The 24,501-nt window shown below is 39.2% G+C and overlaps 1 protein-coding gene across 6 annotated transcripts in view; it reads right to left on the reverse strand.

Moving 5' to 3' along the window:
* Positions 1-24,501, reverse strand: part of ANO10 (anoctamin 10) — a 240,475-nt gene that overhangs the window by 175,952 nt on the left and 40,022 nt on the right. For 5 of the 6 annotated variants that reach the window (XM_038390205.2, XM_043508972.1, XM_038390207.2 and 2 more), the window contains exons 8-11: positions 21,834-21,908; positions 20,187-20,369; positions 7,906-8,097; positions 5,202-5,330 (exon numbers count right to left, since the gene is read on the reverse strand). In XM_038390205.2, coding sequence (XP_038246133.1) covers positions 5,202-5,330; positions 7,906-8,097; positions 20,187-20,369; positions 21,834-21,908 — 579 coding nt within the window. Of the gene's footprint in view, positions 1-1,378; positions 5,094-5,201; positions 5,331-7,905; positions 8,098-20,186; positions 20,370-21,833; positions 21,909-24,501 lie in introns of those variants that run through there. The other variant, XM_038390206.2, reaches the window with a different exon arrangement.

The following is a 24,501-nucleotide window of genomic DNA, read 5'->3' on the forward strand; positions in this document are numbered from 1 at the left end:
CCTGGAGGTTTTGTGATCCAGAGATAAGATCAAAGATGGGTCCATCTTCCACACAAAAGCTGCCCAAATGGATTCCTAACATTTGTCTGCTTCAGCCTGGCAGATGTTCACCTGTCTGTAGAGATTAGGGCACATTTCTTTAGGTCTAAGGTAGACTTCACAGTATCTTTATTAATGAATTATTCAAGGATGCTACTTGGAGTTGTATACACACCTTTATGCAACCATAATTCCTATACTTGGCTCCTTCTTTGGGGGGGAGCAGAATTGCAATCAGTTTTCAACTAATACTCTTCACATCTCCTAGACTAGTGATCAACAGTGGAAATCCATATGGGCAATTTTCAAAGAAAGACAAATGTTACCTAACACAGTAACTACAGTTCAAGATGATTGTTCCATGGATCCACAAACCCCACTCACTTACCAAACTTCTTCAGAGTCATTTCTCAGGTATTACCACATTAATGTAAGAAACATGAGGGAGTTTGGGTCCAGTCCCCTTTTGTATTTGTGGGTTTCTGCACAAAAAGAGAAGGTGGCTATGCACTTGGACCCATTGGGCATTTGCAGGCTAGAAATTTCCAGGCTTGCACACCTGGGGCACATTTCCCCAAAGAATGTGGATATGTGATATGGGCACTCCACCTTGGATGTAGCTGTGACACTCGGAATACCTTCCTGAGACCTGAAGAAGAGCTCTGTGTAAGCTCAAAAGCTTGTCTCTTTTATCAACAGAAGTTGGTTAAATAAAAGATATTACCTCACCCACCTTGCCCAGAGAACTACAGTTATTATGGTAAGTAACTGTTTTAAAGATGTGTTAAGGAATGGCAGACTTTATCCTGCTTGAAGGTATTTACTTTTACTCGTTTGTTTGAAAAGTGCACTTGCAGCACTCCTTCAGTATCTATCCACAAGTGAAAGAAAAGAAAGACTTTCAATAATTCTGCTTCTGACTGCTAGTTCCAAACATGTTGCCATGGAAGCAGATGTTGGATTGATCAAAATGGGTCAGTTGCTTTAAAATCACTGTTTCAACACTTTGGATATTTTAATTCTTTTACTCTGATTTTGCTGATACCATGTTTGTTCCCATAGAAACAGTAGAAAGCAGCATAGTTAGTGGTTTTTAATGTAAAACACTCTTCTTTTCGTAAATATATAAGGGTCTGGTACAGAATGCTTACAATGGTGTCATGCAACTCTGCCTTTAGTATTGAATACTGTCAGATGTTACTATATAAACAAATGAGTTCAATTTGAAGAATATTTGTTATTCTACTAAAATAAAAACAGCTTTTGGGGAAAAAAAGAAAGATTTTTTTCTGGTTGCTTGGCTCTAGCCAAAAAATACAATTTCTTTAGTTGTTAATTAAATTTAATTTTATCAAAGAAAGGTAGACCTGATTCTCATTTACAACATATACAAAAACTTTGTTTAGCGACAGTTAAGGTTGAGTCAGGACAACTCAAACTCGGAAAAGCATAGAAATAACAAATTAAGGGAGAAGTCTCTTGCTCTCCTTTCATATTGTCCACCGCACTGGTAATAACACTCCAAATGCCATTAGGCTTTCACTTAGCATCTGTTGGAGATGGAAAGAGCAATATATACTCCAACTTTATCAATCACTCTAGCGCAAAACCTTAACACAATGACCTCAGATTCTTTTTTAACCACAGATAGGCACATCTGACACATTGGGGACATTTTTCTGCCTTAACGTTGCTGAGGTCCCTATTAAGATTTTCTGCTATAGTGTGAATTTGATGGATGCTAATCCTTGACTGCTTTTTAGAAAGAGTTCATGGATTTAGTCAATAATAAGGATGATAAGCAATGTTCCCTCTAATCTTTGACAGGCTGTGCGCGCAAAAAATTTCTTCTGTGCAAATTTTTGACAGGGTGTGAGCGCAAAAAATTTCTTCTGTGCAAATTGTGCTTCTGTGCAAATTTTTGTGCATGCGCGCGCGCGCACACGCGCACGCACACACACACACACACACACAGCTTAGAGGGAACAGTGATAAGATGTGTGGGAATATAAACTGACAGCAAAGGTGAGATAGGAACTCAATCTCCTCATTCCCAGCCCAAGAAACTTTCCCCTGGGTTCAGGAGTATTTGGCAGAAGAGTCAGTCAGTCAGTCTCTCTCCCTTTCTCTCTCTCTTGCAGTCAATGAGCAGACATGTCACAACATAACTGCTAATTACAACAGGTTCAGCCTGGTGCATTTCTTTTCAATTATGAAGAAAGTTACATTGCCAGAGCAGCATAAATTGTCTTATGTACATGAAAAGTAAGCCCATGATGTTTGTCTGTTTCAATACAATTTAAAAAAAAATTAAATTTACCAATATACATATCTTTGTGCCACAAAGATTTTATACCATCTGGAGAACAGGCTCTCTTTTAACTCCACTGCCTTCATATACAATTTCTCAATAACTTGTATTATAGAAAATTTGCAAAATTACGTGCACTCTATCATTGCCTGATTGATATTGATAACTTTGGACTCAGAAGGCTGTAGAGTTCAAATCATATAAAATTTAAGTTTTTTCAAAAACTGGACTACAAAAAAAATGTGTTTTGGGAGACTGGAAACATTAAAAAAAGTTTTTAAACATCATTTTTAACATTTTTTTCCTTCCGCTCTTTTGTGATGGGAGCTGGAGTCGACATAACTAACAAAAATCCACATAAACAATCATGAGTTGGTTTACTATGCTTTGTTTCAAACTTAAGAAAAAGTAAATTCTTAAGTTCTGAAAAAAGGTTTTTAATTTTGTGATTTTCTTATTGTATTTCTCAGACAATTTCTAGTAATGCAGTGTAAATCTAAGGGAACCATGGAACCAGTTTGCAGTGATACTTTCAACATTAATTCTAAAAATGTACAGTTTCTGACAAGCTTTTAAATAGTACATCCTGATTTTTAAAAAATCCTAAAAATCAAAAAACAAGTATAAGGGTTTTCATTCTCCTCTGTAAGGGTCCAACCACAATCACGCAATGTCCAAAAGCACTTTCAAAATTAGATATTCCCTGTTATCAAAGTCAAAGATCCTATTTTCTCAATTTGTAACAAATTGAGAACATAAATCAATAGTCTTACAATGATAAAGAATGCTATATATTACACAACAAAGTAAAAAATAAGCACACTTTAACCTTCTCAAATCCTAAGTGACCATGGTTAGCCAGTTAAGGGAAACAAATGACTAGCCAGTTCTATAAAATGATTTCAATGTTAATTAAGTATAAAAAGATTATACTATATGGTAATAATTTTATTTACATGCATTATTCAACATCTTTGTTTGTATTAATAAAGTCTAAAAAATCACTACAATCAATTTACAAGTACAATAACTCTGTTATAAACTTTACAGCACAGAACCAAAATTTACATTTGTATATGAAAAGCAAGAAGAAATAACATTCTCTCTTAAAACAGTTGATCTGTCCTTTTCTGAATGTCTTTCTTCCCTCTGGGAATAAACTTTCCAATCTTAGGGCAAATCTACACTACAGCGCTATAACAGCGCTCTCCCATCAGCATAATTACTCCACCTCCATGAGAAGTGGAAGTTATGTCAGCTGGAGAGCATCTCCCACCAAATAGTACCAGCGTGGAGAGCACTTTGGTCGATATAACTTGCGTCGCTCGGGAGGGTGTCTCTTTTTCACACCCCTGAGCGATGTAATTTACAACAACTTAAGCAGTAGTGTAGACCATCTCTCAGTGTCTTCCTACTCCCCTTCCCACTATTTGCTCATCCAGCATCAGCCTGCACTCTTGCCTTTCACACAATCTGGCCAATTCTAGGGTGGGAGACTTTTCCTCTCCAGTCTTTTGCTATATGGAACATTCCTCTTTTTCTACCCTCAATATCAAGTGACCATTTCTTTTCAAATCTTTCCCTTTCACTTACTCCTTTTAATTTTTCTCACCCTCTGTTATAATTTACATCTTATATACATTATATACCTGATTTACATCTTTCTTAACATTTTTGGATAATTTGTCTGGATTTTCCTCAATAAAAATGGACACAATCTGTAGACCCCATAAAAAGTCTTTATTGATCTGTTGGGGCCACAAACCCGAGTATGAGAGCATCTGACCCCGAGGAATAAAATACATTAAGGGCTGGTCTACACTACACAGTTACATCTACCTAATTATGTCAGCGTCTACACAACAGCCTTCCTCCCGCCGATGTAATGCCCTACTTCACCAACCTAACAACTGCACCTTCACAAGAGGTATAAGGCTTACGTCCATGTAGTTCGGGCACTGCAGTGTCTGTGTAGACACTGTATCCCTTACATCAGCTGCCTTGTCACTTTCATGGCAGGAACCATGAAAGTGACAAGAAAGCTGGGCAGCTAGAGTCCTGCTGCCCCCGCTCCTCTGGAGAGCTGGGCGGCTTCGGACCCAGCTTCCAGCTGGGGTGAGAAGCCCGGAGGCAGCCTTTTCTCCCCACCTCCCACCAAGCAGGGCAACCTTGTCAATTTCACAGCTCAGTGAGCAGTGAATTTGACAAGGCTGCCTGGCTTTCCGCTACTCCACGCAGAGAACAGGGGCAAGAAGCCCCAGGTGGCTTCCCTCCACTCTTGGCGGGGAATGGGGAGAGGATGGGGAGGCAGCCTGGTGAGAGCCCAGGAGCCTGTGGGGAAGCCAGACTCCTGGCAGGGAGCTGCCAGCGGAGCTGAGAGACCGGGCTCTCAGCTCCCCACACTGCCCTTTTTAGGTCGGTGCAAGCGCTCCTGGTGAGGACGCAGTCCACCGACCCAAGCAGGGTAGTGTGAACATGCACCACAGCAGTAATTACTGCGGTGGCTGCAAATTGACCTAATATAGGTCAATTAGGGTACATCTCCACTACAAACCTACGTTTATTCTTGTGTTAGTACTATTAAATCCTTCTTGAAATATATAACGCAACATACACATAATATTTCGGACTATGTGGCAGAACATAGATGCAACATCCATAGTAGATGAAAGCGCCAAGAATAAAAATTTAATCTAAGAGTAAAACAATGAAAAACCAATTCTGATGATAGAATTTCCATTTCCTGGTAAATGAGAGAAAAAGATATGACAAATGAGATATTACAAATTCCAAGTAATGTAAATGCCATTTGCTACTAAAACACATGTAGATATTTAAATCTCATACTTACCTCCACCAATACCACAATCAAAATAAGGTCCGTTTTTGAATCTGGAAAAAGTGCATTTACTTGTGGAGACAATCCAATCAGTGCACAGTTAGTAACTACTGATATAACACTCATAGTTTCAAAAGCCAACTGAAATAAAACAAAAATGGAATATAATTAATATCAATATGTCTACTTCCTCCAGTCCTCTTGCTCCTCTTGGGACAAGGTTTCTCCCACATATACCAAGTTCTGACAGACTTAACATTTTTACCCTCCTTTTTCTTTTACATTAGACTTCTACCGGATGAAAAGTTGAACAGATTCTAACAGGAACCTGTCAACATCTCCTCTTACATGGATAAGCAGGGTCCACAACAAGGCTTACACCATCACAAAACCCCAGCACCCTCCAAACTGTACCTCTATAGCCGTGGTTCTTAACCTGGGGTGCATGCATGCCCTGGGAGTGTGAGATGCCCTTTCTGGGGGTGCAAGACATGCCAGATTTTTTTAGACGGTAAATCATCGAAAACACAAATTAAGCACAGGCACGTAAATACAACTACTTTGTTTCATCAAACCTATGTATTTATTAACATTATACTTTTTTTTAACAATTACTGTAATACACAAACAAAAAAATATATCGGTTTAAAGAACTGACTTACTTCAATAATTTTTGATAACGGGTGCGAGAACATATTTTGATTTTTGATAAGGGGTGCGAGAACACATTTTGAGAACCAAAGGGGTACAGGCTGTAGTAAACGTTAAGAACCACTGCTCTGCAGCTATGGTTGGCTCTTCTTTGTGTTTGCTGGGGAAAATTCAAGCACTGTTCGTCACAATATGATGACATTTCATAGGCCCTGAAAGTTATTGTGGGATCATTTACATCTCACAAGCTAGATTTGCCGGATATGAAATCATCTCCTGAAAATCAGAATTAACTCAAAGGGAAAAAAAGGCTGAGTGGCATCCCTATCTTTAATACTTTCATCTGACCCAAAACATGAACATGCAAATGGTAGCAAACACTCCTACAGCTCAGCCGTCTAATTGACTGGTGTACAGTGTGTTCCAAAGGAAAAGCCACCTCCAACGTAATCAGTGTCAAAGAGCGAAGTTTTAATCAGGGGTATTTTAGCATTTAAATCTGACTTTAAAAAGAAATTTTCTGGTGTCCTATGCTGAGGTTTTGACTGCATCTTCAATATTAAGTATTGGAATATTAAGTACATGAAAACACCAGGGTGATTCAGAATAAGATTTTTAAACAACTCGTTCTGCCAGCCAAAACTTGTTGGAATAAAATGAGCCATGTTTTCAAACATAAATACACAGAATTTTATGCTTTCATCTGTACATCAAGCATTTACATGTGCACGCTAGCAAGGTGACTGACTTATTATGTGCATGTTCACAGGCAGCTGATTTACATGGACATAAATGGATGAGTATATTATTTTTTATTTACAGTAGCACACATGTGCTAGGAACTTTCTCCACTTTCAAGAAAGATGAATCCTGCACTGAGGAGCTCATAATCTAAAATGCACCTATTTATGCATTTATAAATGCATTTATTATTCATTTATTTAAAAATGAGAAATCTTCCTATGAGTAAAGGAGACTGGCAAAATGAAGTGTCTGCCATGATGACTCAGAAGAAACAACATTCACTATGACAATAAATCATTGACTCAGCTTGGCCAATACAATAATTCAAATGTTCTTTACATAGAATACCCTCTATCTAATCTAACACCTTACTACTACACCTTGTATACAAAATTAATTACTAAAAGTCCTGAATTTACTTTCTTATATTCACAAAATTAAACACATTCCCACAATTCACTGAAAATAATTATATAAAAAGAGTGTAAAAAAAACTATTAAATTCAATAAGACTTCTCTAAGAGATCATCTACACTGCAGAAAGGAACTGTGATTTAAAGTAAATTAAAACATGTTAGTTAGTATAAACATTTTCAAAAGACCACTATACACCTAGTACATACAGAGACAATAAGGTTTTAAAATGCTAGCTGGTTGTGCTACTTCTATGTGGTCAGGCCAAAAGGCATATTGCAAATGTATACCATGTGCAGTTGCTGTCCAGCATCACCCTTAGTGTTATCTAGCAATATAGTGCTTCGAAATATAACTCCATCCCAGCGAATATCTGAGTGCATTTCTAATGATTTGTTGTTTCCTATTCATATATCTAATTTCTGTCATTTTGTATTCCCCCCCTCACAATATTATCAACACCTCCCAATTTAAAATAATATACTGATTTAATTGTTGTGCTCTTTGTCCCCCCTTCCATATAATTAGGGAAGATGTTAAATAAAACTGGGTCTAACACAGACCACCCACTTGACACGACAGCAACCTATTTCACACTCACTAACAATTTATTACTTGCATGGGATACTGCAGTCTTAAAAAGGAGCTGTTGTCTCTTGCAACTGCAATATGAATGCAATATATACAGTCCAAAAAATCCAAAGGAAGATGGGATTAAGGAAGACAACTCAGAATAGCAGATAGCTGAAAACCCTACAATCCTGCTAGAAATGGGTAATGTCCTAAGGCATTGAAAAGGAGAGGTGTCTCAAGTACACTCTAACAGCAATTGATGGAGCAACAAGCACCCTAAGCCTATGGTAAGTAACATACAAGGGCTAACAGAGAAAAGTGAAAACCAGGTTACCTGCCAAACTCCAATATTTGCTGTGGGTTGTGAAAATGGACGTTTGAAGACCCTGCACATTTTTAAGGCATCAGAATACATCTCTGTGATGTTGTTTAGCACTGCAAAAACAGCTGCTAAAGGGTACACACATGAGAAAAGACTCACGTAGCCAAACTGTAAGAACAACTCCAAGTAATCATCAAAGGTGCCCTGAAAAACAGAGACAAAATAAGCACATTTTATCCATATCTAAATATATGATGAAAAGCAGAAACAACAATATGGTAACCACACGTTTTCCTCCCCAGTCCGACTCAATTGTTTAGGAAGGAGTGGCAGGGGAACCCAAAGCACTCATCCTCTAAATTACTTAACTTTGGTCTAATCTGGAGTTAATTGTTCTAATCCTGTTTACAATGGGGGCAAGAGTGTTCTTTTGGTCAAAAGGACTTTCTACAATATTACCAATAAATACCTTTATTATTGATATAAAACATTAAAAAACATGAACTAATCCTACAAACAGGTTTAGATACTCAATCTTTGCAGTACCTCAGTGAGAGAGTAACTACAGACAAACCACAGTGTAGGTAAGATGTTGCGATGACTAAACTAGTATGACAACCTTCAAAGAGCTGTGCAACAAGCTGTTTGTAGTGTTGTAACAGTGTTGATCCCAGGATATTAGAGAGACAAAGGTGGGTGAGGTAATATCTTTTACTGGACCAACTTCTGTTAGTAAAAGAGAAAAGAAGAGCTCTATGTAAGTTCAAAAGCTTGTGTCTTTCCCCACCAGAAGTTGGCCCAATGAGAAATATTACCTTACCAACCTTGTCCCTCTAAGAAAAACGTTATCATTTCAGACTGCCAGCGTGAATGATAAACAAAAGCAACTGTAGGCTGATGTACATGTAAATTTTTCTTGTCCTTCTGAGCTATGCCATATTAAAATCAAAAGGCAAAGTTATTAGTCTGCGGCCTGCTTGAGAGGACAAACACTGAAACAATAGCATGGCAAGTCAGAAGCAGTTCTGGCAACTGAACAGAATACCAAATGCATGCAAAAAGTGTGTCCTGAGCACATCTGCAAAATGCCCATCATCTAATCTATAAACCAACAGTTTGGATAGCTAATCAACCCTTTTATTGTGACAAATTTCATAGTCAATTAATAAAATGGTTTTATAAAATATTTTTAATTCCTATTTAAGAAAAAATCATCTAACATTACAAAATAGTATAACACCTTTTAAGAAAAAGTGTCCATTGCATAAGAGAACAGTTATGTTTCCTTTCTGACCGTGAAAAGCCATCAAATGGGTTCCATTTTAACTATTTTTTGCTATGCAGTGTTCCCTCAAAGAGACGCGTTTAGCATATTTTATTTTTTCCCCTCTCAAAATGAAGATTAGAGAGTATTTTAAATAATTAGTGAAGATCATGAAAAAAGAAAGCAAGACATTTTTGGCTCTGTATCAGTAGCATGCCTTTTTTCAGTCAGTCTGCTGAAAGCTGAGCTGTCAAGCTGGCTAGTCTCTCTAGTATCTAATGTATTTTCACCAGCAAAACACAAAGAGGCAGAAGACGCCTACAAGCTCAAAATCAGCTCATGGATATGGGAGAAGTGGCAATTTCAGCTATATTCCCCAGTCAAGATCACTGTTAAGCAGCATAGCATAGCTGTGTCTGATAAGCTATTTAATTTACAGATTAGACCCCAGGGGAGCTAACCTTTAAAAACCCTGAGATATAACTACAGAAATATTTTACATAAACTCTGAATTTTACTTCCCGCTTGTTTAAGGATACTTGCCAAGCGTCACTCAACTAGAGTGACAGTAACACATTTGCCCGTTACCACAATCACCCAAACAGTGCTGCAGGCAGTGAGCTAAGTTTTCCTTTCAGCTCCTCCTCTTGATTACTGTAGGCTACTCGTGGAGCTGCTCCCTCACCCCATCCACATTGTGGCTATGTCTACACTACAGTTTATGTCGGCATAACTTGTGTCACTCAGGGCATATGTTACACCAACATAAGTACCAGCGTGGACAGCACTATGTCAGCGGGAGAGCTTTTCTGCCAGCATAGCTTCTGCCGCTCACTGAGGAGGTTTTATTATGCCAATGGGAGAGCTCTCTCCTGTCGGCATAGAGCATCTTCACCAGATGCGCTGCAGCGGTGCAGCTGTAGCGCTGTACATATAGACATGCCCTTTTAAGACTCTCAATGCAGCACAGAAGGGAGGAATAGGTGGCCACCACTACTACTTCCTAGCCCTGAGCAGCTATGTTTAAGCATAATAAGATGATTTTCGGAAGCCTTCATACTGTACACTAGTACTTAAAATAGAGATCCTCTCAGGAATAGCTCCATTCCCAATCTCCGAGTCTTATAATTCTTATAATTCCTGAATCTTCCTTGTGAAAATTACAATAATCAGCTATATAAGGTAGTAAAATGAGGAAAGTATTAAAGAGACAAGATGCACTTTAGTGCAATGGCTGTAGCAGTTTGAGTAGGACCATCTTCCCCTCCCATTTTTATATCTTCTACCTAAAATAAAGCCCTACACTATTAGTACTTAAGTCTCCTGCTATCCCAACAGCACTCAACAGTTTTACTCTCTCCATATTGCAGTTTGGATCTGCCTTGTTTGTTTGGTACCCTTCCAATTTTGGATCTGCATGATGAAATTTATGCCCCCAAATATCCAACAAAGATAAGCATGAAGCAATCTGGCAGGACTAAGAGATTGGGACTGAGGACTACTCTGCTTTTTTGAAGTGAAGTTGGTCAAAAGTCACTGGAAATCCTACAATGATTCTATGCTACACTACTGGAAATATCAGCATTTCAAGACAGACAGATGTTTCTCCCTTGTGAAAGTTGTAATTCTAGAAATACTCTGTTGACCACCAATAGTTCACTGTTTGAAAACCACTGGTATAATTTGACACTTTCACTATTACAATGCAGAACTATTGTTAACTATTGTTAACTATTTCAGATGGGAAATAAAACTGACCCCTTAAGTACATGTAATCTAGTGAACTGAGATTGGGCCTGTGTGCATTTGGGCAAATTACTTAATCCCTCTGAATCTTAGTTTCTGCATATGTAAAATGTGGATAATATTTACCTTTCTGCCAAGGGTGTTGTGAGGATTAATACTTATACAACTTTTAAGATGTAAAAATAATATTTAAATATTCTCTTCATGCTTCTAAATTCTGCAGCATTTTATGCAACAAGAGGAGAGTTTGACCTGTTCTAGGCAAATTCCAAATTGTGTCATGAACTACTGCCTACTAGAGATAAATTACTTAACTGTAATACATATTCTCTGAAACTATATATTATAATGCATTAACGTTTTTGGTTCCATTTGTGCTTCCAGCATCTGACCAGGCAGGAATTCCTATGGGTAAAAGTTCTAAGCCTTTGGGGAACCCTTAGGGGCAACTCACAAAGTTCTGGGGTCATTGCCCTATGCTCTCCTGTCAGTTGCTTTAAAAAAAAACGAAACAGGAAGAGGTAATTTCCAGAAATAAAGTCAATTAAAATACAGTTTAAAAAATTGTGCAAAAAATTACAGAACACTCTAAACAATGAGGAGAAGAGAGTGGGGAAATAGCCATCTACTGGGAGGTTTCATATATATCTTCAGAGAAAAATAATTACTGCTAAGTAATTTTATTTTCTCCAGAGATGAACTTTCTCCCCATGAACTCCCCAACCCAAGGAGAGTAGAAAAGTTTGAAGGTGGTTTATAAGGTTGAAAAAATGTAATGGATATAACTGCCAGCAGGACAAGAAAGCAACGTCCTGGACAGTGACAACAGCAATAAAGGGAGGATACTTTCCTGTTCTATAACTAGAGTTCTTAGAGAGGTGTGGTCCTATCTGTATTCCGCTGTGGGTACAGATACATACCATGCACCTGAGGTTGAAATTTTTTTTCCAGCAGCATCCATTGGTCCACACCTATGCCATTCACCTCTTTGTTCACTGATCCAAGGAAACAATGGGCAGTGAGGACTGACTGCCTCTCCGGTTCCTTCCCTACCACAAATCAAGTCATGCTCTGAAGCAGAGGGGAAGCAGGGGCAGGTACTGGAATACAGACAGCGGCCACACATCTTGAAGAACTCTAGTTACAGAACAGGTAAGTAACTTCACTTAAAGAAGAAAGTGCTGGTTCCTATTTGTATTCCAGTGTGGGTTATCGAGGAGCAGTATCTATTACTGAGGTGCATGGGAGGACAACAGGGGGAAAACAGCCAATATGAGCACAACAATATCCAGGGAAGCTTCAGTTGCCGAGGCCTGAACTATAGCTTAAACGTCTGGAAAAGGTATGTATCAAGCTCCACGTGGCAGCATCGCCAATTTTACCAGTGTGAACACCTTTCAACAAGATACCGAAGCTGCCTGGGCTCTGGAAGAGTGAAATCTTGCATCTTGTGGTGAGCTAGTGTTGGCTAGCTCATAACACAGGAAGTTGCATCCAGATATCCATTCAGAGAGCCTTTGGGATAATACAGCTTTACTTCTCATCTATTCTGCTAAACAAAACAATAACCTAGGTTTCTTTCTGAACAGTTTTGTCCTCTGCAGATAGAATATCACTGATCTGAGACAATCCAGGGAATGTAGACATTTGTCTTCGTTAGAAGTGTATGGTTTCTGAAAGAAGGTAGGTAAGTTAATAGTTTGAGGTGAAAGTCCGAAATCACCCTGGGAGTAAACTTAGTTGGCAATCTCAATATGATCTTATCCTTGTGTTAAACTGTGTATAGTTTATCTGCCATAAGGGCTCCTAGCTCTCCCACCCATCTCACAGATGTGGTGGCTATTAAAAAGGCTACTTTCTTGGAGAGATGCTATAGCTGGATGCTAAATGGAGTTTTCATGATCGCTGATAGGACAAGATTAAGGTCCCACATTGGAGGTGGTTTGCTTACAGGTGGAATGGTCTGAAACAAGCACTTCAGGAAGAGAGTAATAGGATGTGCAAAAATTGAGTAGTTATTGATAGGGATGGCAGGTGCTGATAGCTACCAAGTGAATGCATATTGAGTTGAGAGAGAGTCCTGAGGTCTTTAAGGATAGGAGGTAGTCCAGAATAGCAGGGATGTCTGATTCCTCTGAAGAAATATGCTGGTTATGAGCCCAGATGAAAAAAACATTTCCACTTGACTGCATAACTGCATTTTAGTAGACTCCTTTCTACTACTGTTGATAATATCCAGAAATGTCCAGGCTATCTCTCAAGCATTTATTCTCTAAGCTCAATGCTCATGCAAAGACCAGGTTGGCAGTGCAGTGAGTCTGGATTGGAATACTTGATTCTGCCTTTGTGTTGTGTCAACACGTCTGGGAAGGTCTGGAATGTTGACATGTAGATGAGCTAACAACTGAAGAAGGCTAGGAAACCAGAATTGCCCTGGGCCACTTAGGAGTGGGGTCATGCTGATCACATCTTGCCCTGCTGGATTCTTATTACCTCAAGTCCTGAGGAGACGGAGGAAAGACGTACATTAGTTGACCTGACCAGTGAACCAGAACCACATCTCCCATGAGTTCTGACCCAAGCCCCTCCCCACCTCCTCACCCCGAGCAATATTTTGGGCACTTTTTCTTCTTGCAGGAGGCGAAGTCACAGGAGGGGGACCCCCACACATGGAATATTGTCTGTATTACTGAGTCATGAAGTTCCCACTCATGATCCTGACAGAAGCACCTGCTGAAGCTGTCCAGCCAGGTGGTGTTTATTTCTGGTAGCCGCACTGCTGATGTTGAATACACCAGCTCCAGCATTAGAGTGAGGTGGATCTCATGCCTCCCCATTTGTTTATATACAACACAGTGGTAATAATGTCCAGCATCATTAGAATGTGGCAAGACTATACAAGCATGAAAAAAAAATGCTTGAAAGCCACCCAAACTGCTCTCAATTCAAGATGGTTCATGTCCATTCTGTTTTTTTTTGCTGACCACGTGCCGTGAACAACCCAGCCAAACATGGAGGCATCTGTGATGACAGTCTTCTGTCAAAAGGCTGGAGAGAACGGGACTCTCGCACAAATGATTCTCATTCTCCCACCAACTCAGGGAGGCCCTAACCTCTTGAAAGAGGGAGAGTCGTTGGTTCATAATGTCTCTGGCTAGTAATTAAACTGAGCAAAACTTGGCCTGTAGATAGCAAACACATAACTTCACAAATGGGGTTATGTAAGTACAAGTATATGACCCAGAAGGATATGAGAGGAGCAGATTTGCATTTGTGGGCTCAGCCTGAGTTGCACAGCAAGATGTTTGATAGCCTGAAACCTGTCCTGCAGGAGAAATGCTTTGTATTTTATTTTTAGTATGGGTATATCCTTCCAGAGGATCATGGAGAGACAAAAGTATATTGCAGTGTTTACTTCAAACTGATAGGGGAACGGCTCTTTACATATCCTTTATACATATTTTATTTTGTGTTGGAACGCCTTCTCCTCTACCGTGCTAGCCAAGATCCAAACTCTAATCCAAATTGAGGGCCAAATTCACTGCAGTCGTAATTCTATTGAAGTGAATGAGGCTATGTCATCAGAAAATATGGTCCAAAATATTTAATTCAGTTCTTCTGTGTTATTAATGAATGAATGATGTCAAATCTGGTCTTCTCTATTTTGCTGAAAATGTTTCTTAAAGGACCCCGAGATATGAATTGGGAACTTTTGTAGGGGGTGAGATGACAAATCTTTAAGAGAATAATTTTTCTTCAGCCTGTTTGTTCAGGCATATGGGTTAAATAGGCTTTAACAACAACAACAACAACAAAAAAGCCAACCAAATAAAAATGTAAGTTGTAGTAAATCTTAATCTGAATAAAATTACTTCACCACACAGGCCCTGATCCTGTTAACATTTACTCTGATGCTTAGAGTTCAGGATATTTTAAGTGTTTTCACAATTGAAACCTAAGTCTGGTTTCACTTCCATAATATCTGTGAAGTTACTTGTTCCTCACAATCATCAAGAGTCTTCCAGGAAAAACAAACAAACAATCTAGATAACCTATGACTTTATAATCTTAAAAACAAGCAGAAAAACCCCCTTTTTATAAAAAAAAAAAATCTTTTCAGGCCTCATTATAGCAACAAGAAATGGCACTAACAGAATGTTTTTCTTTGCAGGACACCCTTTACCAGGGGCATTATCAATTAGTTTAGGTCTCATTTTTCCTTTGCTTTGCAATTTGTGCAATCCCATGAGGAATTTGCTCCATATTCTAGCTTTATTTTTTTAAATCCACCCCTGCATCATTGAAATACTGAAAAAATAATAGCATTGCGTGTGCATGGGGCATGCGTCATTTGAGGGAGGATTCTCTGCTCCTTGAAGTCTTTAAACCATGATTTGAGGACTTTAGGTGAGGTTTTTCGTAGCAGTGGGTGGGTGAGATTCTGTGGCCTGCGTTGTGCAGGAGGTCGGACTAGATGATCAGAATGGTCCCTTCTGACCTTAGTATCTATGAATCTATAAGTCCAGTGTTACTCCTATAATTCTGTGGACTGGGGTTGGCACCAACGTGGAATTTTTGAAGTGTATGTGCAGACTGCTGGAGGTTGATAAGTTGCTTGGTTGCTGAAAGAATCTCCTGGTAAGATTTCCCTGTCAGTAACCAGTTGTTTAATCAGGAGAAAACTGATGACCCATGACAATGGAAACGAGCTGCTATGACCAAGAGAACTTCGGTAAATTTACACTTGGTGCTGTTGGAAGACCAAAGGGAAGCAACTTGTATCGGAAATGTTCATTCTCTAAGATGAATCTCAGGAACCATCTGCAAAAGGGGTGGATGTCTATGTAAAAATAGGCATCCTTCATATTGTCAGCCATGAACCAATCCCTTCTGGACAATGAGGGGATGATAGATACCAAAAGTAACCATTCTAAATTTCATCTTGCAAATAAAGATATTGAGTTGTCTTCGGTCTAAAATGAATCTCCAGTCCCCTTTCTTCTTCGGTATGGGGAAGTAATCTGAGTGGAACACCTTCCACCAGTGTTGTAGAGGTACTGGTTCTATGGCTTCTTGAATAAGGAGGGAGACTGCTTCTTGGGAGAGCATCCTGTTGTGAGAGGGATCCTCGAAGAGGGAAGAGAAAGGGGACTTTTGGAGGAGGAAGAGAGAAGAACCCAGTGACGTAGCCTGAATGTATTATATCAAGTTCCCATTTGTCTGTTATGATGGCCTTCCAAGTATGGAAAAAATGAGCCATCACAACAGACAAATGGGTACTTGATATAAAAGAACAGACTTGGGTAGCGTGAATGACATCTGCAGTTGACACTGGAAAGGCATGTTGGAGGAGCCATTTGTTTACTGCGCTGTATCTTCTGCTTCTTTGTCAGAAGCTCCTAAGCCTATTGATGGAAGAAGGACTTTGAGCACTGTATGAGGTCTGCAGGATGTGGTTCTCTCTCTTCAGGCCTTAGCTGTCAATTTCTAATGTGCACAGGGTTGCCCTTGAGTCTTTTAGTGAGTGCAAAGACTTGTCTGTCTTGTCATTGAAGAGATTATTCCCTTCAAAGGGCAGATCCTCCACTGTGGCTTGTAAATTGCAAGGAAATCCCAAAGAGTGAAGCCATGGCTCTCTGCACATAACTATTGCTGAAGCCATGACTCATGATGCTGCCAGCTGCATCTATGGAAGACCGCAGGGTTAATCTGGCTATCAGCTTTCCTGCCTCAATCAATGCCTGGAACTGCACTTTGTGTTCCTGTCTGCAAATCCTTGGAACTTAGAACAATTAATAAAGTTCTATTTTGAAAGTAGAGCTTGTGTCTCAGCTATTCTAAATTGCAGGCTGGTTGATGTAAAGAACTTCCTGCCCAACAGGTATATCCCTCTATTTGAGGGAGGAGATCTGGCCTGGTACTGTCTGCTCCTTTCCATCTTGGCCTGAACTGGGGAGTTTAGGGTCAGGTGAGTATACAAAAACTCTTGTCTCTTGATGGCACTTAATATTTTTCTCATTTCTTTTAGAGGTAGGAGCCCAGGTTGCCAGCATGTGTCAGATAAGTTTAGCTAGCTCCATAATGGCTTCATGGACTGGAAGAACGACACTGCTTGGTCCTTCACTTTCAGGATACCAAAAAGTTTACGAGGAGTTACTTGAACTCCCAAATGGTATCTGCAGTGTGTCAGCCACTCTCCTCAAGACATCTAGAAACTACGTGAAATCATCAGGTGGAGATGGTGAAGCCAGTGCCATGGCTTCATCTAGAGACTATGAAAACACTGTCAGTGCTGGTGGTACCTTTAGATCCATGTCTACTAGTTGTTTTTCCTCCTTAGATGGTAATTGCAAGAGGACTGGTTCCTCCCTTGGTGGAAATGGCTGGCATGATTCACACTGTGAGCGAATCAATTCATGGTACCATGCATACAAATCCCTGGACTCCAGTATGACCAGAGTTCTGGCTTATACATAGGTTTCAGAGGACCCCAAGGCATGGGGTATTACTATTCTGGGTTCAGTATGTCACTGTATGTAGATGAGAAGGATCCCTGAGGTTTTGGATCCTCTATTCAGGCTAAAGTCTTGTTTCTGAGTGTGGGAGGCAGGTTCTTCACCTGCAACTGACTTTCCCAAAGAAAAAACATGGGATCCACCTGTATCAGTCATGCCATTGGGACAGTAATGATGATGGATCCCACTTGGTAGAATGGATCAGAAAATGGCTCCTGTCACTCCAACTCAGAACCAATGGAGTCAAAATTTCCCTGATGAGAACTAAGTTGAAATAATAGGAGACTCCAGATCAGGAAGTATAATAAAACCCTCCAGTGATGTGAAAACTTTCCTTAGTTTCAGAAAGATGAGGGCTTCTCTCTTTTTGCATCATCAGGAGAAGCGTACCAGGTAGTTTTAGTATGTTATTTTCCTTGCTGGAGCGTGGCAGAGCCAACAACGTATGATTGTCTTTGCACACTGCCACTGATTGCTTGGTCTGGTGGTCCCAGTGCTTATGTTCATTTGGTGCCAGTGGTAGCATTGAGCTCACTGGTACCATCTTCTCTTTTGGAGCCTGCAGATCTGCTGAGGCCTCCTTATAGCTCTTCAAAGATCCATGAGCATGCCTTGACTAAGATGGTGTTAGAGAAAAGGCTCTCCTCTCAGGGGGATGATCTCAATGCAGGGGGGTCTCCCAACTCATGAGAGTTTTCTACTCTCGTACGCAAATTTATAGGAGGAGTACTTATCTCTACTCCTGCCTGCCTCCACATCCAATACGAACTTGGTGGTTTGTTTCTTGGCACTTCTAGCCACTGTAAAGGGAGGGGGCTGTCTAGTCTGGGTCAGATTGCAGATTCACAGCATGCTCCATAAGGTGTTTCTTGAGTCTGTCTGCCTTTGCATGTTTAGTTCGGCTGGGACAGGAGCAGCAGTTGCACTTGGAAATGACCAAGGCTTCTCTGAGGCAATATAGACACAGCGGCTGGTCATCTGAAACTAGGAACACCCAAGAGTAGGAGAGACAGTTCTTAAAGTCAGGATTTGGGACACAATAAACCTAGTATGGAGGATGAGGGGAAGGCTCTCCGCCACAGACTATAATAAAGATATAACTCTAATACTATACTAAATTAACAAAAACTGTTTAAATGAACGAAAATGAAATATTTACAATACTTACTGGTTCAAAGAGAAAAAAGGTCAGAGGACACTGGAGAAGTTCTGTCTCAGATCATGCAGCGGTAGAGAAGGAACTGGAGAGGCATTTAGTCTGAATTGCCCCTTATGCCCTCAGACTGGAGCACAAAGAGGCAAATGGCATTGGCACAGACCAACAGACACTGCTGAAAAAAACCCTCCAGTCTCAGGCACATGGTGTGCATGCATACCCCAAAGTGGAATACACATAGGGACCAGAATTTGAGAAAGTTTTTTTCTTTAATTAAGAATCTTACCAACAAGGATATGGAAGACCCAGAAATGCTGCAAATTTTGAGAGATGCTGTGAGCCACACCAATTGCCAAAGTACTGATAAGTCACAGTAGTAGCTCTACCAAAGGCAATTAGAAAGGAACTGTCTTTAGGAAAAGGGTGCGCGAGATGCCTTGACAGCTCAGAACATTTGAACTATGGGAGTTCCTTCATAGGCTTTGGTTAGAAGCAAAAGACTCATGAGCAGGAAATCACTGGTACAGCTATTTTTGGAGAATATCATTGCGCTGGTGACAGGGATGAATGCATCTTTAGTTAGCATAACCAGGGACACAGAACAAGAAAAAGGTGGAAATAACTAGAAAGTAAAGAAGTTTTAGATTATGAGATAGGTTACACCTTCTAGACCAGCATTCTCAAACCGTGGATAAGGACCCCAAAGTGGATTGTGACCCCATTTTAATGGGACTGCCAGGGCTGGCTTATACTTGCTAGGGCCCAGGTCCAAAGCTGAAGCCCAAAAGCCCCACCACCCGGGTCTGAAGCTAAAGCTCAAGGGCTTCAGCCCTGGGTGTCGGGACTCAGGATACAGGCCCCCTGCCAGGGGCTGATGCCCTGGGGCTTTGGCATTGGTCCCCTCTGCCCGGGGTGGTGGAGCTCAGGCTTTGGCCGCCCCGCTTCCACCACTCCCCACCCCCACCTTCAAGGGCAGCAGGGCTCAGGCTTCGATCCCCCATCCTGGGATCGTGTAGTAATTTTTGTTGTCAGAAGGGGGTCGCGGTGCAATGAAGTTTGAGAACCCCTGCTCTAGACATATCCTTTGATTTTTAACAGTGGAAATTATGAAGAGGTAATGATTAGAATATTCAGATCCCTAGAGGGGACACAAGTATATTGTGTAACAAAGGCACTAAAAGAATTGAGTATAATGTATTCTAGTATCATTCCTTGTTTATTTAAAATTGCAACATGATTTTTACAATATCTATTAGCACAAAACATCTTAGCCTAATGAGCTATTTTACCTTCTGCTGGTAAAAAGTGACCAAATAGTTCTGATGCAGCAACTTACTATCCTACTTTATGATGAGACAGAACAAACTGAAGCAGTTGTTACGTTAGCAATTTAGTTTTCTCCGGATTCCGTGGTTTGTTTGTATGGGACACATCATGACTAATGCACAATACCCAAAATGTTTTCACCACATCTTCACATTCCCTTCTAAAATAAAAGAGTTCTTTCTCTTCACAAGCCACTACATTACAGTTATCTAAAATTAACACATGGCCCCTTTTTGTCAGCAGTAAATTTCAAAAGTTTTACCAAAGTAGCATATATTCAACTTACAAGATAGGTGCCCATTTCTTTCTCCAGGTTGACTTGCTCAAATAATGAAAGGTCAGTATCCACTTTTACGGAGTACACCCTTTTCTTCACTTTTGTGTTATGTCTCTTTTGGAGCCAGTAAGGAAGTAAGGCTTCTACAAATTGATTAAGGATCTGTGAAGTTATCAGCAGAGTAGCCAAGCTCTTAAGAAAATTAAACAAAACAATATTTATTTAACAAAACTGTGATATATTTTAAATTATTTATTATTTTGTGCATTTAGATTACATTGTCAATAGTTATTTATGATCACAATAAAAGCAAATCTCAGGCCAGTCTAGAGGTCTAGCAATACCACAACACATACGAGGTAAAATCTAATTCCCAGTCTTTGCTATGGGCTGGTAGGGACTAAGTGCTGAGCACACCGTACACTCAGTCCCTTGTGGGGAAAATGAATGCTTTCCCAATGTGTAACAACCCCACTGACAAAACTAATAACCGAGCTAAATGGGCTCCAAAGCAAGTCAAATTGCAGCCTTTTCAGACAAAGGGTCACTATAACTAGAGTTTGAGAAAATAAGAGGGAAATGGAGGAATTCTTGTACCTCCAAGGACAAGCAGCTCAGAAATCACCACACCAGGAAAAACAAAGGACAGCATCAAACACAAGAAAATCTTAAGTGACACTGTAATTCATGAGACCAGCATTCCATGTCCAATCTCCCATTACCCGGGTGAGTAGGAGTTCCTCAACTGCAAAGGCTGGTATTTATAACCAACAGTTTTAAAAACTGGCCTTTGTTTCTTCACTTTCTGATTTTAAACTGTCTGTAGACATTTTCTAATTTGTAGGTTTAAACTGTTGCTTAATTTACTTATTTAAAAAATTACCCGCAAAGACAAAAAAAAATGTTTGTGGTTCTTTATGATGTATAAAGAAAACCTGAAAGTTTGTTTGGATTTATTTTTGTTTTGTTTAATTTCTTTTCCAGTTGCTTTTTACATTAAAATATCAGCAATATCAAGTCTTGTCTTTCCTGGTTTTTCTGGAGGTCTCCTTGGAGGACCAGAGAACTCATGTTCAAGGGTTATCAGCATTAAATCAAAGATTTTTAAATTTTTAAACAAAAACATCTTTTCTTCCTACTTTTCATGCATTTAAGTTAGATGGATATCAATAAAAACAGAGTGAGTTTTAAAACGTGACTAAAAATGATTTCCCCCTCAATTCTTTCCTAATGCTTGGTTTTTATGGTAGTTGTAATCCTACTGTTCTCCAGTCGTCAACAGAGTCCCTCAGGAAAAACAATGCAGACAAGATTTGAAAAGTCTAATGCATAACAAAAAAAAGGCAAGAGAAAAAAAGATTTCAGGCCTTGTTTATATATCAAAAAGATATTAACCTCCCACCCACCTTTTTCACCTTTGTAGGTCAAATTGTTTGAAAATATTTTCTTATTTGTAGGTTTTATTTGTGCCTCTTTAATATTGTTATGACTTTGCAAATATATTAGAGGCACTGAAATACAGATAACTTTGGATTTGCCAGAAATTATTAACAGAGGGTGAACACATCCTATATTAGGAAAGCAATAAAAACCCTCTGAATTCCTATTTCAACTAACCCTGTATTTCTTAGATATCCTACAGTTTCCAGAACTCACCTGTCGCAGAAGTTTCATATCAAAAAGGACAAAAGCAATGTAGAAGAGGGAGGCAAAGCAGTTTAAAAAGTTGAACTGCAAAGAAAAAATGTAAAATAGTATTATTGAAAAGTAAGCTCAGGAGAGCAAATATAGACTATGATCAATAAACAGCATCCAACATAACAGCTAATTCAATTAAAGAATTATTGTTCAGATAAAAATTCTTCATTTACAAAGTTCAGTACCTGTATTACTAACAGCTTAGATTTTCTAACCTACTTTTCAATGCCTATGGCATTTACTTTTGCATTTTCCTCAGTGAAAATGGATGGCTCAGTTTCACTTTAGGCTACCTTAAAAATCTGAGTCTGTTCTCAATGTGCTAAATCCTAGAAACTCCAGTCAGTTATGGCGATGTGCAAACACAGATTAAGAAGGTAGCTTCTGTCCCAGACACAACAAAGGAGTATAATAAACAACTCAAAATGAGAAGTGAAGGGAAAAGAAGAAGAAACAGGAATAAGAGCATGTTGTTATAAATGCCAGCTTTTAGGGGGTTTTGGGGGGGGGGTTTAAAAGCTTTTCAGGGAAGCATTCCTATTCAGAAAAGCTTACATGCTTTCCTGATTCATGGCATATATGCACATCTACATTAAACTTATAAAATGTAAGTAAACAAATATAGCAGATAAACATTAGAAATCCCTACAGCCATCTACATAGCTTTAATCAGTTGGCAGTTTCACATAGGCACAACAATAAAAGCAGGTCTTGAGGAGAGATCTGAAGGACAAATTTTGGTTCTAAACTGAGATGACAATGTTTCTTTAAGTTATGTCACAGTGTTGGAAATCCATTATAAATATATATCTGCTGGATGATTCATTGAGAAGTGGTTTCAGAGTAGCAGCTGTGTTAGTCTGTATTCACAAAAAGAAAAGGAGTACTTGTGGCACCTTAGAGACTAACAAATTTATCTGAATTATTTATTTGGATATCCGATGAAGTGAGCTGTAGCTCACGAAAGCTTATGCTCAAATAAATTTGTTAGTCTCTAAGGTGCCACAAGTACTCCTTTTATTGAGAAGTGGGTGTATGTACATAAGATATACAGCAGTTGCATTTTAGGTTCAATCAGTTTTAAAAGAAGATTACATGAGTTTGACAGATATTCCGTATATTTAAAATGGGAAATACCACTGGAATTGGTATTGTCTCTAAAATAAGAATGAATTTTAAAAAGTGACAACTGTACGTATTTAACCAGACAAATCGCTCCACCAACTAAGAACGGTATGAATTTGGAACCTTGCTTAAATGAAAGGATATATGTGGCAAGGAGGATACATTTTCTGGATATATATACACAACTCCCAATGGATTGCCCAGCATTCACCTGCCAAACATGTATCCTATTTGCCATCAGTGCTGGCAGAGGCTGGGTACAAAGGGAGCGGTCTGTTTATTCCACCCCTCTTCTGGAGCCCCCTAGGTTCTATTCCTTCTGCAATTTCTAAGTACCAATCTGCCAAAACATTTATCATCTGTAAATTTTGCAAGATAGGAGAATGAACCTGGTGAGGGTTCCATATAGGTATATGACTGTACATTATTATATAAACTAGATATATGGACACACAAATATAAAATATGCAATATTTATTTTATTTTGTGCACACTACACAAAATAGCTAACATTCCCATTTTCTGACAAACAGCTGCAGAAGTAAAACTATATCTGCATAAATGTGATTCTTATGAACAATGAGACAGCCAATGGTTTTGGATAATACCTTTTCGATAAGTCTTTCATTAATCAACGAAAACTAGCCATCTCTAGCTGCACAGTGTAACACAAGAGTGACCTCCATCAAAAATACCAGAGTTGTATTTTAGGCTACAGCAGTGATTCACCAGAAAAATAAAGAACTCCTCCAAAATTAGCAAATTTTAACTGGATTTAAAAAAAAAAAAAAAAACAAACAAACACCCCACAACCCACTCTGACATTTTCCTGGTGTTATCTGGACCGGTGATCTGCTAAGTCACTCCAATCCTTGACTCTGGGAGTCAGCCTTACTCTGCTCTGCTGTGAGAACCACTTTTCAAAAAGTAGGATATAGTATTTAATACATTAAATTCAAAGTTAACACTGTATATATGTGAACGCACAAGAAACAGAAGATATTAAGGTTCCATGGCAAGAGTTACCTTGCCACATTGTACATACTTTAATATTAAAGTTGCATAATTTAATAATCTAAATACTATCCTAATAATACAACATGGGCCATTACTTAATCCAAAAGTCAGTGCATTCAATAGAAAGACTTCAATGGGCTTTGGATCAGTCTGGATATGAGCAGTCTGGGCAATTTAATGTTGCTTAAGGAACATTCAATTTTGTAAGATGAAACAAAAAAAATCTTTAAGATACAGCATTACTGAATTGAACAATTTTTTTAATGCAACTCCACAGAATGGAAGCTACAGTTCGCAGGTATTTTCACACACATACACATACTAGCTGCAATACTATGCAATTGTATATTATAACAACTAAAAACCACTAATATTTTTCATGAGCATGCACAAAAAATGTTCAATGATTTATAACTTATTTGCCCTAAGTAATTATTCCTCAATGAGGGCTTTAGCCCTGATCCTGCACTGTAATCCACACAGA

This window comes from Dermochelys coriacea, chromosome 2 (assembly GCF_009764565.3).
Source record: "Dermochelys coriacea isolate rDerCor1 chromosome 2, rDerCor1.pri.v4, whole genome shotgun sequence".
NCBI lineage: Eukaryota > Metazoa > Chordata > Testudines > Dermochelyidae > Dermochelys > Dermochelys coriacea.